Consider the following 15,723-nt stretch of genomic DNA (forward strand, 5'->3'; position numbering starts at 1 on the left):
CAAATCAAAACCACAATAAGCTATCACCTCACACTTGTTAGGATGGCAATTAACAAAAAGACAAGGGATAACAAATGCTAATGAGGATGTGGAAAAAGGGAACCGTTGTACACTATAGAAGAATGTAAACTGGTACAGCCACTAAGGAAAACAGTATGGAGGTTCCTCAATAAATTACAAATGAACTACCATATTACCCAGCAATCTTACTTCTGAGTATATATCCAATAGGAAATAAAATCACTATCTCAAAGATATATGTGCCAGTTCAGTTCAGTCACGTCTGACTCTTTGCAACCAACCCCATGAACTGCAGCACGCCAGGCCTCCCTGTCCATCACCAACTCCTGGAGTCCACCCAAACCCATGTCCATCGAGTTGATGATGCCATCCAACCATCTCATCCTGTCATCCCCTTCTCCTCCTGCCCTCAATCTTTCCCAGCATCAGGGTCTTTTCCGATGAGTCAGCTCTTCACATCAGGTGGCCAAAGTATTGGAGTTTCAGCTACAACATCAGTCCTTCCAATAAACACCCATGACTGATCTTTAGGATGGACTGGTTGGATCTTGCAGTCCAAGGGACTCTCAAGAGTCTTCTCCAACACCACAGTTCAAAAGCATCAATTCTTCGGTGCTCAGCTTTCTTTACAGTCCAACTCTCACATCCATACATGACCACTGGAAAAACCATAGCCTTGACTAGATGGACCTATGTTGGCAAAGTAATGTTTCTCCTTTTTAATATGCTGTCTAGGTTGGTCATAACTTTCCTTCCAAGGAGTAAGCGTCTTTTAATTTCATGGCTGTAATCACCATCTGCAGTGATTTTGGAGCCCCCAAAAATAAAGTCAACCACTGTTTCCAAATCTATCTGCCATGAAGTGATGGGACCAGATGCCATGATCTTAGTTTTCTGAATGTTGAGGTTTAAGCCAACTTTTTCAGTCTCCTCTTTCACTTTCATCAAGAGGCTCTTTAGTTCTTCTTCACTTTCTGCCAGAAGGGTGGTGTCATCTGCATATCTGAGGTTATTGATATTTCTCCTGGCAATCTTGATTCCAGCTTGTGCTTCCTCCAGCCCAGCATTTCTCATGATGTACTCTGCATATAAGTTAAATAAACAGGGTGACAATATACAACCTTGACGTACTCCTTTTCCTATTTGGAACCAGTCTGTTGTTCCATGTCCAGTTCTAACTGTTGCTTTCTGACCTGCATACAGGTTTCTCAAGAGGCAGGTCAGGTGGTCTGGTATGCCCATCTCTTTCAGAATTTTCCACAGCTTATTATGATCCACACAGTCAAAGGCTTTGACATAGTCAATAAAGCAGAAATAGATGCTTTTCGGGAACTCTCTTGCTTTTTCGATGATCCAGTGGATGTTGGCAACTTGATCTCTGGTTCCTCTGCCTTTTCTAAAACCAGCTTGAACATAAGGAAGTTCACGGTTCACATATTGCTGAAGCCTGGCTTGGAGAATTTTGAGCATTACTTTACTAGCGTGTGAGATGAGTGCAATTGTGCGGTAGTTTGAGCATTCTTTGGCATTGCCTTTCTTTGGGATTGGAATGAAAAGTGACCTTTTCCAGTCCTGTGGCCACTGCTGAGTTTTCCATATTTGCTGGCATATTGAGTGCAGCACTTTTACAGCATCATCTTTCAGGATTTGAAATGGCTCAACTGGAGTGCCATGAGCTCCACTAGCTTGGTTCGTAGTGATGCTTCCTAAGGCCCACTTGACTTCACATTCCAGGATGTTGGGCTCTAGTTGAGTGATCGCACCATCGTGATTATCTGGGTCGTGAAGTTCTTTTTTGTACAGTTCTTCTGTGTATTCTGCCACCTCTTCTTAATATCTTCTGCTTCTGTTAGGTCCCTACCATTTCTGTCCTTTATTGAGCCCATCTTTGCATGAAATAGTCCCTTGGTATCTCTGATTTTCTTGAAGAGATCTCTAGTCTTTCCCACTCTATTGCTTTCCTCTATTTCTTTGCATTGATTGCTGAGGACGGCTTTCTTATCTCTCCTTGCTATTCTTTGGAACTCTGCATTCAAATGGGTATATCTTTCCTTTTCTCCTTTGCTTTTCGCTTCCCGTCTTTTCACAGCTATTTTTAAGGCCTCCTCAGACAGCCACTTTGCTTTTTTGCATTTCTTTTTCTTGGGGATGGTCTTGATTCCTTTCTCCTGTACAATGTCACAAACCTCCATCCATAGTTCATCAGGCACTCTATCAGATCTAGTCCCTTAAATCTATTTCTCACTTCCACTGATATATGTGTACTCCTGTATTTATTGACACGTTATTCACAATAGCCAAGGAATGGAAACAAAGTAGGTATCCACTGCCATATGAATGCATAAAAAATTTTTACTATTGATTCTCAGAATGGAATATTACTCAGTCTTAAAAAAGAAGGAAATACTATCATTATTGACAATATGGATAAATCCTGAGGGCATTATGCCCAGTAAAATAAGCAAGACTGAGACAAACACTGAGTGGTATCACTTATGTGTGGAATCTTAAAAAAAAAAGAAAAACCAAGTTGAACTTACAGAAACAGAGAGAGAAATGCCAGTGCCTTCTGAGGTGGAAGAAATAGGCAAGGCCCAGAAAAAGGGTACAAATTTTCAGTTACAAGATGAATAAGGTCTGAGAACCAAATGTGTAACAAGGTAACTATAGTTGATAATATTCTCACAATTTTGAAATTTACTAAGGGAAAAGAATGTAGTTTTCTTACACACACATGCACAATAAATATGTAAAGTGATGGACATAGTAATTAACCCAGTGGGAATCCCATATTATATGTACATTTTAAGTATCTTACAATTTTGCCAATTATACCTCAATAAAACTGAACAAAAAGTAAAGATGCAATGACCTGAAAACTCATGAATTTCAACAAATCACTAATTACTTTAATTTGAATATGTAACCACTAAATAGCATGTTAATCATGATAACAGAACTCAGGAGCATTAAAAAAAAAAAAAGGAAGCCACTCTGCCAAGAAGGGGCGAAAAAGTTCCTCATGAGTCCTACAGGAATCAGAGCTATGCATATCCTTTGAATTATTTCGGATTGTTCACAGAAATGATTTACATCTCACCAAGTTACTAGAAAGTAAAATATTCATTCAGTTAGGACAGAAATCAGTATTTTCCCCTTATTATTATGGAAAACAGCAATATAGCCCCTTCATTTAGATCATGGGGTAGAAATTTATATATGAATAACTTCAAAGATACTCCATTAAAAATACAGTGGCTGCTGTTATGAAAGACACAGAAGTAAAAGCAAAGACTTCACACTGTCTTCACAGTAGTTGTCAGTTTCGGCAGTAAAAATTTAAAAAAAAAAAACATAATTTAAGCTTCTTTTGTCTTCATTTCCTACAATTTCACTTCAAGAAAACGGTTGTAGTGAATTGTCTGATTCTGATAAACTATTTAATAGTCTTAAGTCTTCTATGAGGGGAAAAAAAAGAGAAGGCACTGGAACATTTCTAATATGGGAGGGATATTTGCTCTGATCTTCCAAGCCAAACTTCCTGTATCTGTACACATTCCTCACTGAAAAGGAAATGTCCATATTCTCTAAAGGATTAAACCAAAATTACCTTCGTAATCTTTATTACAGACATTTTATATATTGAACTGAATGGACAGAAACAAAAATTATTTATAAGAATCTTCTTATGACTAACAAGGGCTTCCCTTATAGCTCAGCTGGTAAAGAATCTGCCTGCAATGCAGGAGACTTGGGTTTGATTCCTAGGTGGGGAAGATCCTCTGGAGAAGGAAATGGCAACCCACTCCAGTATTCTTGCCTGGAGAATCCCATGGACAGAGGAGCCTGTTGGGCTACAGTCCATGGGGTCGCAAGAATCAAACATGACTTAGTGACTAAAGCACCACTGAGACCAACAAGAGAGAGCCAAGAGTTAAGTGGGGAGGAAAACAAAAGGTGGCCATTTTCACATTCACTGAAATGTCCAAGGCAGCAGTTGCAAATTGCAGACAGGTATCTAACATAGACAGTGAGCCTCTGGAGAAGCCCTTGGGCTTGGCCAATCCTATGCACATGCACACCTAAGTTATCTTCAGTTATAATACAACCCTATGGCTGGTGTTGTAGGCTCTTAAGCAAAGCCATTTTCAGATGGTTTGTGGGGGGAAATGGCCTATTTAACTAATTTATTAACATTTTTATTGGAGTATTGTTGATTTACAATGTTGTGTTAGTTTCAGATGTACAGCAAAGTGAATCAGTTATACATATATTCACTCTTTTTAAGCTTCTCTTCCCATACAGGCCATTACAGAGTATTGAGTAAAGTTCTCTGGGCTATACAGCAGGTTCTTATTAGTTACCTATTTTATATTATAGTAGTGTGTATATGTCAATCCCAATCTCCTAGCTTATCTCTTTCCCCAAATTCCTAATTTGTTTATCACACTCACCTTTCCTCTTTGGTAATAAGTTTGTTTTCTATACCTATAACTCTATTTCTATTTTGTAGATAAGTCCATTTGTACCCTTTTCTTAGATTCCACATATAAGCGATATCATATAATATTTATCTTTCTGTGTCCAGCTTACTTTACTCAATATGACAAACTCTAGGTCCATCTGTGTTGCTATAAAAGCCATTATTTTGTTCTCTCTCTTTTTTTACGACTGAGTTATATTCCACACCATATATGTGCCACATCTTGTTTATCTAGTTCTCTGTTGATGGACATTTCAGTTGCTTCCATGTCCTGATTATTGTAAATAGTGCTACAATGAACACTGGGCTGTATGTATCTTTTCCAACTAGGATTTTCAACTTTTCTGGATAAATGCCCAGGAGTGGGATTGCTGGATCATACAGTAGCTCTATTTTTGGTTTTGTTTTTTTTTTAAGGAACTTCCACACTGTTCTCCATAGTGACTGCACCAATTTACATTCCCACCAACATTGCAGGAGGGTTCCCTTTTCTCCACACTGTCTCCAGCATTTATTGTTTGTAGATTTTTAAAAAATTCTACTTTTCCATGGAAAAGTAGAAAAACGTTTAATAAACCAGAGATCTTCTTGAGACAAAATTCTGTTTTCATATATAGCAATTTAGATGTGTATTTCCTGCCTTGATTAAGGATTCCTCAATACAGTTGATTATATTTTACTATTATTACTATATTTTCCATTTACTTGTATATAAAATGTCCATAATGCCTGCATCTAAGATTTACTGGGAGGATAACATGAAATCAAAGCATCTGCCTTGAGATGACACTTATATTGGGGTGATCTATGCACCTAAAGTTTTACAGAGCATACTTCACTCAGGCTAAAAAGGGACACAAAAGCAGGGTATCTTTCTGATTTAAATTACTCAACAAACAACATGAAACAAATGACTCATTTGAATATATATATATGGGAAAATCCCCTGGAGGAGGGCATGGCAACCCACTCTAATGTTCTTGCCTGGAGAATCCTATGGACAGAGGAGCCTCGTGGCTTATAGTCCACAGGATTGCAAAGAGTCAGGCACAATTGTGCGCATGCTCGCACACACACACACACACACAAATGAAAAGTGAGTGTTAGTTGCTCAGTCATTTCCAACTCTCTGTGAAGCCATGGACTGTACCCTACCAGGGTCCTCTGTCCATGGAATTCTCCAGGCATGAATACTGGAGTGGGTTGCCATTCCCTTCTCCAGAGGATCTTCTTGACCCAGGGATCAAACCTGGGTTTCCCACATAAGCAAGCAGATTCATTACTGTCTGAACCACCAAGGAAGCACGTGTGTGTGTGTGTGTGTGTGTGTATTTCCACCACTACTGCTTTGAAAGAAAGACAAGGAATTACAGCAAGATTAAGAAGAATAACAGAGTGCCTGATGAACTTTTGACACCATTCTCACACCTTGCCTTCTATCCTTTATAAGTCACCCTTTCATTGCACTCTGGAACGTATTCCCACTTAGGCACTCCTGTAATTTATGGTCTTAGCTCTCTTGTATCATGATTTTTTCTCTCACTACTAGACCATTCCCATAAATATGCAAATATGTGCTGGTACTGCCCACCTTTTAACAAAATAACACAAAAAAGACCAATCACCAACAGAAAAAAAAAGTTCTTCTTTGACCCCATGTGACCCCTACTGTATGCATGGTCTCTATTGCCTCACCACCTATTCTCTCCTCAACTTCCTGAAATGGGGCTCCCTTCCCAGCAGTCCACTAAAAGCATTCTTGTCTGTCATGAACAGTCTCCATGTTGCCAAATAAAAGTTTGTCTGTTCTCTTTTTCACTGCAGCCAGCAACATTTAGCCCAGTTAACCACCATCACTTCCTTCTAGAAATACTTTTTTTCTCTCAGCTTTTCAATAAGCAATTCTCTTGTTACTCTTTCTACCTCACTAGCTCATCCTCTGAGTAGTTATTCATATACTCTCAGACATGGTCCTGGATTTTTGCATTTCTTCTCTCTCCACATAATATCCCAAGTTGATTTCATTCACATCCAGAGCATTAAAACACTGACATGTTTTTGATGGCCAGATTCCTGACTATCATCTTGATATCCAAGCTTACATATTCAACTGCCTATATAATGTTTTCATTTTGATGTCTAATAGGTGTCTCACATTTAACCTACCCCTTGTGGACCTTGGGGCTTCCTGGTGGCTCAGATGGTAAAGAATTTGCCTGCAATGCAGGAGACCTGGGTTTGATCCCTGGGTCAGGAATATCTCTGGAGAAGGGAATGGCAACCCACTCTGGTATTCCAGCCTGGAGAATTCCAAGGACAGAGGAGCCTGGCGTGCTACAGTCCATGGGGTCACAAAGAGTCGGACACGACTGAGCGACTAACACTTTTGGACCTTCCTGAGGCCACCTTAGAACAAGACCCAGTTTCTCCTGCAGTCAGGCTCTCTGATCAGGAAGCTTCCATAAGCCTCTTATCCTTCTCCATCAGAGGGCAAAGAGAATGAAAACCACAATCACAGAAAACTAACCATCTGATCACATGGACCACAGCCTTGTCTAACTCAATGAAACTATGAGCCATGCTGTTTAGGGCCACCCAAGACGGACAGGTCATGGTGGAGAGTTCTGACAAAACGTGGTCCACTGGAGAAGGGAATGGCAAACCACTTCAGTATTCTTGCTGTGAGAACCCCATGAACAGTATGAAAAGGCAAAAAGACAGGACACTGAAAGATGAACTCCCCAGGTTGGTAGGTGCCCAATATGCTACTAGAGATCAGTGGAGAAATAACTTCAGAAAGAATGAAGAGAAAACAACAAAAACAAAGCAAAAACAACACCCAGTTGTGGATGTGACTGATGATGGAATTAAAGTCTGATGCTGTAAAGAGCAATATTGCATAGGAACCTGAAATGTTAGGTCCATGAATCAAGGCAAATTGAAAGTGGTCAAACAGGAGATGGCAAGAGTGAACATAAACATTTTAGGAATCTGTGAACTAAAATGGACTGGAATGGGTGAATTTAACTCAGATGACCACTATATCTACTACTGTGAACAAGAATCCCTTAGAACAAATGGATTAGCTATCATAGTCAACAAAAGTGTCTCAAAAGCAGTACTTGGATGCCATCTCAAAAATGACAGAATGATCTCTGTTCATTTCTAAGGCAAACAATTCAACATCACAGTAATTCAAGTCTGTGACCCAACCAGTAATGCTGAAGAAGCTGAATGGTTCTGTGAAGACCTACAAGACCTTCTAGAACTAACATCCAAAAAAGATGTCCTTTTCATTATAGAGGACTGGAATGCAAAAATAGGAAGTCAAGAAATACCTGGAATAATGGGCAAATTTGGCCTTGGAGTACAGAATGAAGCAGGGCAAAGGCTAACAGAGTTTTGCCAAGAGAACGCACTGGTCATAGCAAACACCCTCTTCCAACAACACAAGAGAAGACTCTACACATGGACATCACCAGATGATCAACACTGAAATCAGATGGATTATATTCTTTGCAGCCAAAGATGGAGAAGCTCTACACAGTCAGCAAAAACAAGACTGGGAGCTGACTGTGGCTCAGATCATGAACTCCTTATTGCCAAATTCAGACTTAAATTGAAGAAAGCAGGGAAAACCAGTACACCATTCAGAAAGGCAACGGAGAAAAGGAAAGATATACCCATTTGAATGCAGCGTTCCAAAGAATAGCAATGAGAGATAAGAAAGCCTTCCTCAGTGATCAATGCAAAGAAATAGAGGAAAAAAACAGAATGGGAAACAGTAGAATGGGAAAGACTAGAGATCTCGTCAAGAAAATTAGAAACACCAAGGGAACATTTCATGCAAAATGGTATAATATAGGACAGAAATGGTATGGACCTAACAGAAGCATAAGATACTAAGAAGAGGTGGCAGGAATACACAGAATATACAAAAATGATCTTCACGACCCAGATAATCAAAATAGTGTGATTACTCACCTAGAGCTAGACATCCTGGAATGCTGGAAAACTCAGCAGTGGCTATAGGACTGGAAAAGGTCAGTTTTCATTCCAATCCCAAAGAAAGGCAATGCCAAAGAATGCTCAAACTACCGCACAATTGCACTCATCTCACACGCTAGTAACGTAATGCTCAAAATTCTTCAAGCCAGGCTTCAACAGTACATGAGCCATGAACTTCTAGATGTTCATGCTGGATTTAGAAAAGGCAAAGGAACCAGAGATCAAATTGCCAACATCTGCTGGATCATCAAAAAAGCAAGAGAGTTCCAGAAAAACATCTACTTCTACTTTACTGACTATGCCAAAGCCTTTGACTATGTGGATCACAACAAACTATGGAAAATTCTTCAAGAGATGGGCATACCAGACCACCTGACGGGCCTCCTGAGAAATCTGTATGCAGGTCAAGAAGCAACAGAACTGGACATGGAACAACAGACTGGTTCCAAATTGGGAAACGAGTTCATCAAGGCTGTATATTGTCATTCTGCTTATTTAACTGATATGAAGAATACATCATGAGAAATGATGGGCTGGATGAAGCACAAGCTGGAATCAAGGTTGCCGGGAGAAATATCAATAACCTCAGATGTGCAGATAACACCACACTTATGGCATAAAGTGAAGAAGAACTAAAGAGCCTCTTGATGAAAGAGGTGAGTGAAAAAGTTGGCTTAAAACTCAACATTCAGAAAACGAAGATCATGGCATCTGGTCCCATCACTTCATGGCAAATAGATGGGGAAACAATGGAAACAGTGGCTGACTTTATGTTTTTGGGCTCCAAATTCACTGCAGATGGTGACTGCAGCCATGAAATTACAAGACACTTGCTCCTTGGAAGAAAAGTTATGACCACCCTAGACAGCAAATTAAAAAGCAGAGACATTACTTTGCCAACAAAGGTCCATCTAGTCAAAGCTCTGGTTTTTCCAGTTGTCATGTATGGATATGAGAGGTAAACTATAAAGAAAGCTGTGCGCCGAAAAATTGATGCTTTTGAACTGTGGTGTTGGAGAAGACTCTTTAGAGTCCCTTGGACAGCAAGGAACTCCACCAGATATTCACAGAGAAGATCAAGGCAGAGTTTAGATAAAGTCCGCATCTTGGGTCTAGCTGGGGCAGAGGAGCAGCAACCTCTGGAGAATCTGCCTAGACTCTTCTTCTGGCCTTCATCTGCAAGTAGCACCACCTGAAGGCATTAGGGGGAGGCTGCTGCCACTGGGGGAGGGGAACTCTGCCCAGAGTAACCTCCTTATCTCATTTAAGAGAAGAAGGAACCTTACAGAGGGAAGTGCTCTAAGATCAAAGACTGAGACAGTGGAGACTGAAAGAAGGGAACCCAGGGGCAGGGAAAATCTCTGCCCCTACAGTAAGAGCCAAAATTCTTCTGAATGGCCAATACTGTGCACTCCAAAGAGTGAGACTTAATCAGAACATTAGAGAATGCCCCACTCATCCCCACCACACCAGCATGCTGGCACGCCTAGTAATAACAGTGGGGTGCAGCTGGGGGACTGCAAGAGACAGATTTTCCTCAGGGAGCCACACAAAGGGAAGACCTAAAGCCAAAAGAGGGGACAAAAAAATAGTCACCAGAGAAAACTGAAGTCTTGATGCTCATAGCAACAACAAACTTCAAACGTAGCCCGACTCCTGGCTAGATTAACACAAATCTCCACACCAAAGGAAATGGCAACCCACTCCAGTATTCTTGCCTGGAGAATCCCATGGACAGAGGAGCTTGGCGGGCTATAGTCCATGGGGTCGCAAAGAGTCGGACATGACTGAGCGAGTTCACTTGACTTCACTTCCACACTAAAGGCCCATTTACTCAGTTTCCATTGCCCTGTACATGTCTGGCTTTCAACAACAACAAAAAATAAAGACATATTAAAAAATAAGAAATTAACACTGTCTGAAAAGATAAAGCCATCATCAGAACAAAATCCACATATGAGAAAGATGTTGGAACTATCAGAGAGGGAATTTTAAATAACTTATGAAAAGTTCTAAGGGTAGGACTAGTATCCTCATAAGAAGAGACACCAGAGAACTTACATACTGTCACTCTCCCCTTCTGTGTACATGCACCAAGGAAAGGACATGGGACGATACACCGATAAGGTGATCTACCGCCAGGAAGAGAGCTCTCACCAGAAACCAACCATGCTAGCACCCTGATCTTCAACATCCAGCCTCCTTGAATGTGAGAAAATTAATTTCTGTCATGTAAGCCACCTGCCCTCTGGTGTTTTGTCATGGCAGTCCGACCACCCCTAGGTTTACTGAATGCCTTCTTCACTATCATGATTTCCACACAGCATTGCTTCTGATCACAGAACTTACTTGACAGCAAAAGAAATGGAGCGATGGGCCCATACACATGGAATGTACTGGTCTTACCACCATCCTGAAGCAGCTTGCTCACCAGTATGGCGGAATGACCTTTGGAAGACCCAGCTGCAGCACCAGGTAGGCGGCAGTACCTTGCAGGTCTAGGGTAAGGTTCTCCAGAAGGCTGTCTGTGCTCTGAATCAGCATCCAGAATATGGTACTGTTTCTCCAGGAAGCTAGGGGAGGAAGTTGGAGTGGCCCCTCTCACTAGCAACATTTCTGGTTTCCTTTTCTCACACATTTATGTTCTGTTGGCCTAGAGGTCTTGGTTCCAAAATGGGGGAATGCTTCCATAAGGAGATACACAGTGATTCCACTGCACTGAAAACAGTGCCACCTAGTCTTTGTGGGTTCCTCAGGCCTCTCAATCAAAAGGTAAATTAGGAAGTGCTGGCTGGGGTGATTGACCCTGGTCACTAGGGGGAATTGGTACTACTCCTCAATGGAGGTGAAGATGAATATGACTGGAATACAGGAGAACCCTTAGGGTATCTCTTAGTATTATCATGCCCTGTGATAAGGTGAAAGGAAAACTACAACCCAATCCATGCTGGACTACTAACAGGCCAGCCCCTTCCAGAATGAAGGTTCAGGTCACCCCATGACTAGCAGAGATGCTCACTAAAGACAAAGGGGTAGTGGCTAGTGGAAGAAGGTAACTATAAATACCAACTACATCCACTTGACTGGTTACAGAAATGAAGATTGGAATTGTCATGAGTATTCCCTTCTTATTTTGCTGTGAGTATGTTTGTGTGTATACGTATCTTGTTTTATTTCCACTCTTATTCTCTCATCATGTAACAAAAGATGTACTGACTTTGTGTCATGCTATTTCAGTACTGTTAATTTTATATTATAGCATTTAAGTGAGGGGATAGCAAGGAGAAGGATAAACATCATTCAAGGACTTTACTTCCTCTTCTGGGAAAAGGGTTAATTCATTTTCAATTGCATACAGGATATCTGGCCAACCCAATACTTTGAAGGAAATATACTCAGAATCCATAAAGGGGATCTCACCTAACCCTGGTTAGAGAGGAGGGTGGGGCAAGGCAGGAAAGGCTAACTGGGTTGAGTTAAGATCTGAGGAATGAGTAGGTTGTTATTAAGTAAGCTAGAGAAGAGGGTGGAGGTGAGAGAAGAAGTGTTCTAGACAGAAATTCTTGGGAGGGAAGGTGCATAGGACTATAAGATCACACACAGCAGGCTTCACAGGACAGGTGGCTGACCAAACAGAAACTACTAACCATTTTCTTCAGTCTCTTCTCTTCTCTTTTTTTCTCAAGCTGAGCCTCCTTTTCTTCTGCCTCCCTCTTCTGACGCTCCTCCTCTTGGGCCTTTAACTGGGCCTGATCAAGATTAGAATTTGTAAAAATCAGACCCTCAATTTGCACAGAAATAAGACTGTTTATGTTGAGGAAAGTCCACTATCTACCAAAGTGTTCACCCAGTCCCTGGAAGAAGCCTGCACTATGTATTAAAAGTAGAAAACCCAAGTAACAGGTGGTCAGTTGTGTAACTTAACTGTTTTTCCAAAGGGATTCTCTTCTACTTGGGAAGATGAGGCTGAGCATGAATGAGACCATTAACTTTTCATCATAAAATGATTACTCTTTAGTTCTTATTTCATTTATGGAATACTAAGTCCAAACTATACACAGTGTAAGAAAAAATTTTCTTCCATTTCACCAAAACCCACAAAACTGTTAGAACTATTTATTTTTTCTTGCATGCTCAGTTGCTTCGGTCGTGTCTGACTCTTTGCGACGCTATGGACTGTAGCCTGCCAGGCTCCTCTGTCCATGGAATTCTCCAGGCAATAATACTGGAGTGGATTGCCATTCCCTTCTCCAGGGCGTCTTCCCGATCCAGGGATCCAACCTGGGTCGCCTGCATTGCAGGCGGATTCTTTACTGCTGAGCCACCAGGGAAGCCCCCATTTTTTCTTAGTAGGTAACAAAATTTCATTTTGGCAGTCCAGATCAAGACTTTGGAAGGTTAAAAATTTCCCACCTTTAAACTATAAGCAAGGTGAAAAGACACCCTTCAGAATGGGAGAAAATAATAGCAAATGAAGCAACTGACAAACAACTAATCTCAAAAATATACAAGTAGCTCCTGCAGCTCAATTCTAGAAAAATAAACAACCCAATCAAAAAATGGGCCAAAGAACTAAACAGACATTTCTCCAAAGAAGACATACAGATGGCTAAGAAGCACATGAAAAGATGCTCAACATCACTCATTATCAGAGAAATGCAAATCAAAACCACAATGAGGTACCATCTCACGCCAGTCAGAAAGGCTGCTATCGAAAAGTCTATGAACAATAAATGCTGGAGAGGGTGTGGAGAAAAAGGAACCCTCTTACACTGTTGGTGGGAATGCAAACTAGTACAGCCACTATGGAGAACAGTGTGGAGATTCCTTAAAAAAACTGGAAATAGAACTGCCTTTTGACCCAGCAATCCCACTGCTGGGCATACACACTGAGGAAACCAGAACTGAAAGAGACACGTGTACCCCAGTGTTCATCACAGCACTGTTTACAATAGTCAGGACATGGAAGCAACCTAGACATGGATGCCCATCGGCAGAAGAATGGATAAGAAAGCTGTGGTACATACACACAATGGAGTATTACTCAGCCATTAAAAAGAATACACTTGAATCATTTCTAATGGGGTGGATGAAACTGGAGCCTATTATACAGAGTGAAGTAAATCAGAAAGAAAAACACCAATACAGTAGACTAATGCATATATACGGAATTTAGAAAGATGGTAACGATGACCCTATGTGAGAGACAGCAAAAGAGACACAGATATAAAGAACGGTCTTTTGGACTCTGTAGGAGAAGGTGAGGGTGGGATGATTTGAGAGGGTAGCGTTGAAATGTGTATATTATCATATGTGAAGTGGATTGCCGGTCCAGGTTCAATGCATGAGACAGGGTGCTCAGGGCTCGTGTACTGGATGACCCTGGGGGATGGGAGGGGGCTTCTGGATGGGGAACACATGTGTGCCCATGGCTGATTCATGTCAATGTATGGCAAAAACCACTACAGTATTGTAAAGTAATTAGCCTCCAATTAAAAAAAAGAATTACCCACCTTTGTAAACTTCGCAGGTTGAACATTTACCTATTACACATCAGTCTTGGTTATGTGTAAATCTCCTAATTTACTAGCTCCATCAACTTGCAAAACATTTTATTGTATACTAATGATGCTGATGCTCCTTCTTTTCATTTTCCTAAAACTATCATCGAGTTCAGGCCAGCAGGCAAAAAGCCATATCCAAAGTTGGTGTTACGCTACTGCCTTAGTTACCTTAAACAACCTAGGTTTCAGTTTTTAATAAAGACCTATACAAATCCTTTTTCTTGCCTCACTTTGCATTCTTGATTTATTACCAATTTCTCCTCTTCTTGTTTTTTCTTCTTCTCTGCCAACATCCGCCTACGTTCAGCTCGCTGAACTGCTCTCTCTTCCATGGCTAGAAAACAGTAAGAGTTCCAATATAAAAAATATAAAGAACACTGGAAAAGAAATGTTTCCATTTTATGGTAAAATGGTTAAAGTTTTCTTTTGGGTGTTCACAATGCCAAATATATATGTATATATATGCATAAAATTTATATTAAAATACAATTACAGAAATTGTAATTATACCATGTGTACAGGTATATACACACATACACACACATCCTACAGGTTAAGGACTGACAGTCCCATCCTTGGCCATGATGAACAATTTTCAGATTATGTTTTTGCTCACATTTCTATTAGAATGATTGTTCACTGGTTTAAATAAGATAATGTGTCTTGAAGAAACTTTTAGTATGTGAAATCCAGAAACCAGAATTTTAATTTGGCAATTCCTGTAATGAATGTTGAAAATTTTAATTACATCTAACAAATACTTTGAGAACAGAATCACTCCTCAAATACCACTGAGTTTGCCGCCTTCTCCTAGGTTACTGTGTACGTCTGCATATGTGACAACAATGAACAAACTGAGGTTTGGGGTCAGGATGATCACATTTTAAACTAGTTTTAGGGCCGGGATATCCAGATGGGCAGGAAATGGAATTGTACTAGGCATCTGAAGAACTGGCATCTGAACGAATTCAAGTGTCAGACTCCTGTTCTTGACAGTCTATTAAATATCGATCCAAAAGAAGCAAATGTGCAAGATGGCCTGATAATAGGAGTCTGTCACCAGCTGGGGTTTCATAGGCAGAGGGGCATGGGTGGGAGGAGTATCAAGTTCTGCTCACCTAACTCAGCCAATGGTTACTTTAGGTTCCTTATGCTGTGTTACAGAGAAGAAAATTGAAGTCCAAGTTTCAAGAATTAATAAACAAAAAACCCAGCAGGCTATTTCTTACAGATATTAAGTGTCGGCTTTGCTGGAAAAAGAATAGTGGGGGTGCCACAGATGGCAGGAATGAGACTGTCTTTAAGGAGACAGAAATAAGACTAGAGGATTAAAGTGAGAGCCCCAAGAGGCAGAGCCTGTGGTAATATGCCCTTTTTTCATCTTTTCTAGAGCTAGTCATTAAAGATGACTTGAAAATAGCCAGGTGTTCCAAAACATGCTAACTCTTTGATCAAACAATAATTTCTTAAAAATAATCACACCAAACTGGGCACTTCCTGATCATCCTCAATGATGGACAAAGAGGTCATAAATTGCTGACTTGGCAGAGAGTCAATGAATAGATTGCTGATTTTTTTCATTAACAGGAATGGACTTTAGGCACAGTGTACCTCTGGTGACATCACTTCCTGTTAGGGCAGCAATCC

The 15,723-nt window shown here is 40.6% G+C and overlaps 1 protein-coding gene across 9 annotated transcripts in view; it reads right to left on the reverse strand.

The window, feature by feature from the left end:
* CCDC191 (coiled-coil domain containing 191) overlaps window positions 1–15,723 on the reverse strand; it is a 101,749-nt gene that overhangs the window by 25,214 nt on the left and 60,812 nt on the right. For 8 of the 9 annotated variants that reach the window (XM_044941999.2, XM_044941998.2, XM_044942006.2 and 5 more), the window contains 2 exons: window positions 14,328–14,410; window positions 12,160–12,261 (listed from right to left, as the gene is read on the reverse strand). In XM_044941999.2, coding sequence (XP_044797934.2) covers window positions 12,160–12,261; window positions 14,328–14,410 — 185 coding nt within the window. The remainder of the gene's footprint in view (window positions 1–12,159; window positions 12,262–14,327; window positions 14,411–15,723) is intronic. The other variant, XM_044942002.2, reaches the window with a different exon arrangement.

The sequence above is a fragment of the Bubalus bubalis genome, chromosome 1, assembly GCF_019923935.1.
Source record: "Bubalus bubalis isolate 160015118507 breed Murrah chromosome 1, NDDB_SH_1, whole genome shotgun sequence".
NCBI classification, from domain to species: domain Eukaryota; kingdom Metazoa; phylum Chordata; class Mammalia; order Artiodactyla; family Bovidae; genus Bubalus; species Bubalus bubalis.